A 9,215-nucleotide genomic window follows, 5' to 3' on the forward strand; every position below is an offset into this window, starting at 1 on the left:
TGGAGGAAAAAAAGGAGAACCAAACATTATACTATATAAATACTGAGAATGTAAATTTTGAAATTTTATTTGATTAACTCTATTCCAACTAATACGTTTTACTTTTTGGAAGGAGAATTTGATATTATCTAACATTTAATCAAAATAAGTAAATATTGCGAACCGCTTTCTTTCTTTCTTTCTTTTTTTTGTATGCGCACCTAACCCCACAAAAAGAAGCAGAAAAGAATGAAAAGAAAGGATTTATTTAATGAACTTGTATGCGGTTTGTTTGGTCATGTGGGCACTCTACACCGTCCTAATGTCTATTATTTATGGAACAATAATCACTTAGTCGCTATCCTTGACAATAAAGTAACTTTTAGGCCAGGTGTTATTAATTACTTCCCCCTTTTGCCACCATATTAACCTAACCATTACTTTCATCATCAATCTTTTAGGTATGCTACATTCTTTATTCCATAATTGCTTAAGCTTTATATTTTAAAAGAATGTAGTTAATTACTGTATCAAGGGGCGAAAGGTGGTCAAGAATACGTATTAGTATTTGTTATTAATAAAAAAATAGACTTTTAACATCCTTGCATATCCCACTAATAAAGGGTATTCAAATTTTGGACTTTACCTAACCTCTTTTTTGAACTTTCTCAAAGTACTTTTAAATGCAAGGTATCTTTTCTTTAGCCAAAAAAAAAAAAAAAAAAAAAAAAAAAAAGGAAGTGCTGGCCCTTTATTGAAAAGTTTGCCAGAGGCAAATTTGCAAATATGCCAAATACCAAGTACTTCACTATTAAGTACATTGTGATTCACTAGCTATACAAAATTTCTTCCTAAGTGACCATTTTGAAGGCATGAAAGAAAATGTGTTAACCAGATGTCCAGATCTAACTCAAATAATTACCAGTTCAGTTAACAGTGGGAATTTTGTTACCACTGAGATAGAGACACGTGTCAGAAATATATAACAGTATAGCATTTGTGTGTAGTCAGAAAAGGTTTCCAAAATCTCTGACCCAACCCACCTCTCTCTTTGTATATAAACTTTCCACCGCTAAAATACAAATGAGTACAACACAACTTTCCATCATCTAACACATATTAGTAGAAGCTTAGGAAAAGCAGCAGCTACACTCCTTTTCCTTTCTTCTTAAATCTTTAGAACCATCTCTGTCCAAAACTTTTCTTGGTTTGGCTTTAGCTATTTATTGAACAATCTGAAATCCCTTTATTCTTTGCTTGGATTAGAAGAATAAGAAGGTGACTTATACTATCGTAATCCCAGAAAAAAGAGAGAAATTTGTGGAAAATGGATTTGGACTTTTGGGCAGCAAGAATAAATTCAGCTAAACACCTCTCTGCTGTCCAAACAAACCGTCTCAGAAATTCTGGTATTTATCAAATTGCATCTCACGTTTTTATCTTAGGAACTGTTCAGTCAGTCACAGACTCACAGGAGTTTTTAAGTACAGAGTCTAATGATCTTTGAGTATTTTTGGATTAAAGTAGATGTTTTTTTTTATGTTGGCTTGTTCATTAATCGGTAAACATACTATACTTCCATTCCTTCACTTGCCAGATTTAGGAGTATTATACTTTTTTCTTTTCCTTTTCTTAAGATATTCGTTTTTAAATATTTCAACTTTTCCCCCGGGGGAAATGTAAGCAGTATGCATCTTCTTTTCTTGATCTGTTATTATGCAGTTACATATTTAATTGGAGTTGGTTTGTCAGTTGGAAAAGAAATTCAATCGAAGCTTGATTGGATTGTGCTAGGAATTATAGTATTTGAAAATGATGAATGACATGAGTAGCTAGAAAAGAAAGGAGAAACTAAGTCTCTTTTTGTCTTTTCCGTTTTCTTTTCTTGAGCCGACGGTCCATCGGAAACAGCCTCTCTACTCCATCGGGGTAGGGGTAAGGTCTGCGTACACACTACCCTCCCCAGAGCCCTCACCTATGGGATTTTACTGGATTGTTGTTGTTGTTGTTGTTGTCGTTGTTGTTGTTGAAGGAGAAACTAACAAACTTAAAATCACGATAGAAGAAGCTCTCTCCTAATATGCATATACATTTCGTGTTCTCTTCGAGTCATGAGAACTTTAAACACTACTTGAAAATCCTGTTCTGGCCAAATGTGGAGACTGAGTAAGGTTAAAAAATGAAGAAAACATTCTAAATTAGTTATTCCCTTCTCGAGGTACCTTTTCATGAAGAAGATCATGAAACGGGAAGACACAGGATGTAGAAGAGCATAATATGTGCGACTCAACATATTTGGATTTATTAGTTATCTTTGCTTTCTTCTTTAAAGATGGTATTGTGTGGTGAAGGAGGTTTTAGGACCAGAAAGATTCTTTAGAGACTTTTATCTTATTTGCAGATGCTTAACTCTTTGCTTTTACTCTTCTCTCCCAACTCCCTTTTGGTAAGATTTCATGAATAGGGGATTAATTTTAAATGAAAAAATGAGTCATACTTCCAACATTTGGCATTTCACCTTTTTGACTTGGAAAAGATTCAGACTTCCAACAAATAACCATGAGGCGGATGACTAGCTATTCTACTTATTTATGCCAGAACTATTTGCTATTGTAATTTAGTTCCTATAGTTCAATGCTAATGATGGTTTCTCAAGCAGATAATCTCTCAAATGTGGATAATGTTGAAGGAGAAGAGGATGTTCGGGCCTGGTTCCCTTGCCCTTTCTGTTATGTTGAAATTGAAGTCCAGATGCTTTGCAACCATTTGCAAGAAGAGCATTGCTTTGACTTTAGAAACGCGGTAATGCAGACATCTGATAGTTGTTTCTTATGTTACTTTCTTGAAGAACATGTGTGTTGGTCAATTGGGAAATGAACAATGAAAAATACTACTATCTGCTGACTTTGGAAAGTATTTCTTCTTGTTGTCTTGAACAGGTTTGTCCCATATGTGCTGCAAATTTAGGTAAAGATCCTCTGGGACATTTTACAGTGCAGCATGCACAATCAGTAAAGGTAAGCATATTTCAATAAGAATAGTACATAAATTATCTGATTATTAGAGCCTATGAATGAGCAAACCTCCCTTTTCCCACCTTGTTTTGCAGAGGAGGAGAAAATACCAGAAGTCAGGCTTCTGGAACAATACTTCAGCAATAAGTGGCAAGGACCCCCATGAAATAAATTCATTCTTGTGCACAAATTTAATGGTTGGCCGCTACAATGTACAAGAACCTGCTCCTGATCCCCTTCTGCTGCCATTTCTCTGCAGTACGGCTCATTCTGATTCTAAAGATGGTCTACAAGATGAGTCCCCTGGTAGTGTTGCTGCTACTCCTGATGCAGAAAGGTACCTATAACTTGCGTATATATATTAATTCATTTTCTCTCAGCTTTCCTGCAAATCTAACAAAAAACAAATTGGAATCACTAGTGCTAAACGTGAAATAATATGGAAGCAAACTTGCAATTCCTAATATAAAAAAATGTACCTTTCTGTATTAGTTGTCACTGGAATAAACAGAGAATCTATGTAGGTGGTGCTCTTTCCCACTTTTGAGAAACCAATGCATGCTATTCAAAGTATTGTATCTCCTTTAGTGCCCCATCAGGTTGAAGTTAGGACTTATCGTGTTCAGCATACAAGAGACAACCAGAGCCCGAGGCTACTAGTAGCAAAGAATCCTTATGTGAGTAAAAGATGATCAACTGTGGTGATGAAACGGGCAGTGATGGACACCTTAAACATGAAAAAAAAGGTACCATTGTTTGAAATGTCCTATGAATTCTACCCTCAGCCCTTAAAATTAAATGCTGAGTGATACCAAAATAGACATTCCCGAGCTATCATTGTTATGACAAATTATTGCTCTGTGAATTGCTTAATTTGAACAGGCAGGAGATATCTCTACTGTTGATGTGCCTAGGTTGTGGGTGCATAAATATATAGATAGATGATAAAGAATTGTCAAGAGGGAACTAGTAGTGCAATTAATCATGGCTTTGGCAGTAGGATGACAGAAATCTATTTTCCTTGCAGCAGCAAGCTGCCAGTATGTGATCCAGCCAAGGAAGAACAGTATGAAGAGAAAAAGCAAAGAGCGGTATTTCTTCAAGAGCTTATTGCTTCAACTATATTCTAAGACATGCATAACCAGCCGGAGGATTCAACCCAACGAAGAGAAAAACTTTTAGTTTTAGAGCATATGTATGAGAATTAATTCTTCACAATAAACATGTAGGTGCTATATGTATCTCATTACTAGCTAAAGTCTCGGAATATCTAATTACATTATTTGTGGCTAGAAACTATTCACACGAAAACACATGCACTGCGTGCTATCTGTCTTGGATCAATTTAAGTACAAACTGAAATATGCTAATGTCTCTCATTTGTCCTCAGGGGCATAACACACCACTTTTGCTACTTATATCCTTCTCGTCCTCTTCAGACATTTTCCTGATATAAGAAATTTCTATGGAGAGTGTATAGTAAGGACTGCGGAGTAATATATTCCTTTCTTAAAATGCTTTTTTTAAACCAAACGTTATAAATTTTCTTGCTGCCTAACAACTTAACAGAAGTTGGCGAATTGGCTTTTAACATATACGCATTGAACATTTCTTTAATATGTGCTTGTTATTATCTCCTATATGGCTGGCTATATCTGAATACAAATTGAACCATTTCAAAAGTAAATCGTTTGTTGAAGGGGCCGACGTTGTAATTGGGCAAACTGGTTCTTAACCCGCAGATGAAGGAGTAGACTGAAACGAAATTTTCCTTTTAACGTAGTCATCAACTTGTTTAGACATAAACATTTTGGTAAAAGGACTAACAATGAAAAGGGCGATTGTAAGTTGTTTGGACAAATTGTTTTAACAGAGAGAGTAAGCATGAACATCACTTTTTTCAATGTTCAGAGGTGCTTAAATTTCACATACCATCAGAATCTGAGGTTCTAATTTTCGGAATGAAGTATTACTCTCATAGTTAAGTAATAAGCTTGATAAAGACCACCTATATTAGCTACTGGTTCTCCATTCTCTTGTTGATCCACTTTCGGTTTTCCTATACCTTATTTACTTTATCCAGAGCATTTACCTGATTCCATAAGCAGACTGGTCACCTTTGCTGCAACCCAAAAGCAGAAACACCAAATAGGAAAAACCCTTTCAGCTTTGATTAGCTCATTAAAACATCTACATTCTAATCTTATCGAATAAAACTTCTTCAGAGCTGCGAATCTTTACACTGTTACTGATGAGTCAACTACATTTAACGAACAGCACCTATCAAGATACCCCATAGTTGCCGGTTGTACTAATGTTGGCAATCATAAAGGAAGCTGTGAAGGCTAACAGTTTACCAAGAGACCGATGTTTTAAAAATAGATACTACATAAAATGATACCAAAAGCCAGCTTGGTTAACTGAATTTTGAAAAAAATTGGTCAAGAGAAAAACCACTGATTCACCAATTCAGAAAAGATCATATCATGAGGTAGCACAAGAACTAAGAGAACTACAAATGTGTACACACTATGACCATGATCATCAACAGGTAACTAAAGGTATCAATCAATCAAACACAGCTCAATCCCAAACTAGTTTTCAAACTCTTGCAAGTCTAGTAAGATTAACAAACACCAACCAGAATATTCAGCCAAAAATACAATCCCCTCCCTCACCATGGATGCCTCAATGGTAAGTAAACTGACAAGCATCAAACACTGGACAACGATGGTCCATCGCTCACCCAAGGGTGTGGCTTAGTGGTCAATCAAGTGGGTGAGAACCAAGAGGTCTCAGGTTCAAGTCCCAGCAAGGGCAAAAAACACTAGGTGATTTCTTCCCTCTATCCAATCCTTTGTGGAAAGAGTTACCTGGTACCTATCGCTGGTGGGAGGTGGCAGATATACCGTAGAATTAGTCGAGGTGCGCGCAAGCTGGTCCGGACACCACGGTTATTTTTTGAAAAAAAGGATGGTCCATCGCAATATTACTGGCATGCTCCATCTACGTAAACTCTATTCTCATTATTTTAAATCTCTTTTCAAGCCTAGATGTTCCAGCATCACTCGCCATATTCAACAGCATCGAATTAACTAGCTCTTTGACAGACCACTGTTCCGAACCGTGAAATGTAACAAGATTAATGATATTGATAGCCCACGTGTATTCAGCCAATACATTTGACTGAATACAGATAGAATGCTCCTTTCGGCCACCATTGCATCATAAACTGAATACCATGCCAAGTAGGGAAATGAAAGATGATGAGCAAAGTGCAGATCTTTGAAACTTATCCAAACAAGTTATTTGTGACATTTTATGCGCAAATCCAAAGGCCATGCAAGTAATCCTATTCCTCTATATCATGATTCAGCAATAGTAGCTCTGCTTGATAAGGCAAAAAGAAGCTGATTGCACCTTAGTGATAATAGTTGTGTTTAGATTTGAGACACTAATTTCAATACACCAGAGTACAGGCATAATAACTAGCCAAATAACCCTGAAACAACACCATAACTCATGGGTGACATGCAAAGGGTGCAGCAGGGAGGAGGAAGAAATATGTGGACTTAACGAGACTTGCCATCACAAATGACATCAAACTAAAAATATCTGAAGATATGTTGCTCTACAATTCGTGGCAACAGGATTGTGCTTGTTTGATTCAGAGCTAAAGGACTGCAAAGCTGCAGTTGATAGGGGATTATAAGAAAAAGCTCGGTTCAACAGCTTGACTTATACCACTTAAAAAACAGTAAACATCACATTATATAACAAATTACATGCTATCACGTTCATTTTCACCAGATGCTACAAACAATCAACTCAACATCAGAGGTTGAATCCAGAGGCATCAAACACATAGTCTCATTCATTAGCTCAGCTTAGTAAAACAGGCTTCCTAGTATAACAGCCAGCTAGAATATCTTTCAAGCATGCTTACAGCAACAAGCATGAACGAACCATCTCACTCCGAGGATAATAAGCAATAGGTATATGACATTTCTCATAGTGTAATTGCTACGCAGCTCACGTACATAAATAAAGACCATTGTCTAGGAATTCCAAGACAGAACCAACTGACCATCTCAGATAGTTCTACTCAGGGATTAAAGCCAGAATTGAGAATAACAATTAAGCATCACTAAACTTAAGTCTTATGAGGTTCTGTCACAATATTTTCCTTACAGGGTCAGCTCATGGCCATCAATTTTAGTTTTAGAACAACATATGCTGGTAAAGAAAACATCTCAGTAATCTTTTTTTTGGGTGTTCCCTAACAGCATCAATTCGTCAAAACAAACATCAAATGCACCTAACTTCATTAGCATGTTAAACTCGAGTTTCAAACACAAAGTATGAATTTGTTCTGGCAGAAAGTAAGATACACAAGAGACAAAATGTTCTCCATCCTTGCAAACAAATGAAAAAACAAAGCATGAAACTGAAGTAAACTCGCAAAGGTCCACTAGGATTGACTTATAACAAGATTTCTCCAACTGAACTAGGATTCTAAAAGATAAGAAAAAAGTAACTAAAAAGCTGCATATATGACAATGGATTAAGAATACTGTGTGACAGGGGCCAGACCATTTGAAGGGAAATTGCTCCGCTATTGGTTGATCACTCGATAATTTTTTGAATGACACCAGCTCCAACAGTCTTTCCTCCTTCCCTGATGGCAAATCTCATCCCTTGCTCACAAGCCACCGGCATAATGAGCTCAACCACCAAGTTCACACGATCACCAGGCATGACCATCTTAGATTCCTCTCCTTTATCAGTCGTAATGGAAGTAACCTTTCCAGTCACATCGGTAGTCCTCATGTAAAACTGAGGCCTGTACCCCGAAAAGAAGGGGGAATGCCTACCACCCTCCTCCTTCTTCAACACATACACAATAGCTTCAAACTTGGTGTGAGGGGTAATTGTTCCGGGTTTTGCCAACACCATTCCTCTCTGAATATCAATCTTTTGAATACCTCTCAACAACAACCCCACATTGTCTCCAGCCATTGCTTCATCCAAAATCTTTTGAAACATCTCAACACCTGTCACGGTAGTACTCCTAGTGTCCTTCAAACCTACAATATCAACAGTGTCTCCAATCCTAACAGTCCCTCTCTCTACCCTCCCCGTCGCCACAGTACCTCTACCAGTAATTGAAAACACATCTTCAATAGCCATCAAGAAAGGCAATTCAGTTTGCCTAACTGGAATAGGAATATAACTATCAACAGCGTCCATCAACTCATATATCTTATCAACCCATTGATTTTCACCTCTCTTAATACTAGGATTAGCCATCAAAGCCTCTAAAGCCAAAAGAGCAGAGCCAGAAATAATAGGAATATCATCACCAGGGAACTCATAACTTGACAATAACTCTCTTACCTCCAACTCAACAAGCTGAAGCAGCTCCTCATCATCAACCTGATCTTGTTTGTTCAAGAACACAACCATGTTAGGGACACCCACTTGCTTAGCAAGCAAAATGTGTTCCTTAGTCTGTGGCATGGGCCCATCAGCACCTGAACAAACAAGGATAGCACCGTCCATTTGGGCAGCACCAGTAATCATATTCTTGACATAATCAGCGTGACCGGGGCAATCCACATGGGCGTAATGACGGTTTTCAGTCTCGTACTCAACAGTAGCAGTGTTAATAGTAATACCACGAGCACGCTCTTCTGGGGCAGCATCAATTTCGTCATATTTCTTAGGGGCGGAGTTTCCCATAGAAGCAAGAGCCATGGTTAAAGCAGCGGTTAGAGTAGTCTTTCCATGGTCAACATGGCCAATAGTACCGATATTGACATGGGGTTTTTTCCGCTCGAATTTGCCACGGGCGGCGCGAACAGTAAAACGGCGGTGGCGGTGGGTGGAAGTAGAAGAAGGGGTGGCGGGTGAGTGGAGGAAAAGAGTGGAACAATTAGGGGTAAAGGAAGAGGATAGGATAAGCTTAGAGGGTTTAGTGGAGGAAGGAAGAAGAGGATTGGTGGTGTTGGAGGATACAAGCTTAGTAGAGGAGGTGGCGGTGGCTGCTGAAATTGAAGCCATGGCCGGAAATTGAAGTTGGGAGAGAAAAGAGAGTTAAGGATAGAGTGAGTGAGAATTGGGATTTGAAAGAAATGAGGAGAAAGGGGATAATAGTGTTATATCCCTTGGAAGGAAAAAATAGGGCCGCTCATATACTCATTTTTTGGGGATTTTTCTATC

The 9,215-nt window shown here is 37.9% G+C and overlaps 2 protein-coding genes across 7 annotated transcripts; one reads left to right on the forward strand and one right to left on the reverse strand.

The window, feature by feature from the left end:
- Positions 1 to 1,051: 1,051 nt before the first annotated feature.
- Positions 1,052 to 4,393, forward strand: LOC109208369 (protein DEHYDRATION-INDUCED 19 homolog 5-like). Of its 6 annotated transcripts, none has more exons than XR_002065157.1 (6): positions 1,052 to 1,388; positions 2,639 to 2,781; positions 2,919 to 2,996; positions 3,089 to 3,330; positions 3,582 to 3,739; positions 4,021 to 4,107. XR_002065157.1 is itself a non-coding variant. In XM_019371473.1 (5 exons), exons 1-5 carry the CDS (start codon positions 1,307 to 1,309, stop codon positions 4,121 to 4,123), a joined length of 645 nt encoding a protein of 214 aa, XP_019227018.1. In that variant the 5' UTR covers positions 1,052 to 1,306; the 3' UTR covers positions 4,124 to 4,393. The 6 variants fall into 6 exon arrangements, 3 of the variants coding, with proteins under 3 accessions (XP_019227018.1, XP_019227017.1, XP_019227019.1); XR_002065159.1 differs by having other exon boundaries at positions 4,024 to 4,104; XR_002065158.1 differs by lacking the exon at positions 4,021 to 4,107 and adding an exon at positions 3,876 to 4,014.
- A 2,901-nt stretch (positions 4,394 to 7,294) lies between these two features.
- LOC109208370 (elongation factor TuA, chloroplastic) lies at positions 7,295 to 9,215 on the reverse strand. The gene has a single exon (XM_019371475.1). The coding sequence runs from the start codon at positions 9,054 to 9,056 to the stop codon at positions 7,620 to 7,622; it is 1,437 nt and encodes a 478-aa protein (XP_019227020.1). The 5' UTR covers positions 9,057 to 9,215; the 3' UTR covers positions 7,295 to 7,619.

This window comes from Nicotiana attenuata, unplaced genomic scaffold, assembly GCF_001879085.1.
Source record: "Nicotiana attenuata strain UT unplaced genomic scaffold, NIATTr2, whole genome shotgun sequence".
Taxonomy (NCBI): Eukaryota; Viridiplantae; Streptophyta; class Magnoliopsida; order Solanales; family Solanaceae; genus Nicotiana; species Nicotiana attenuata.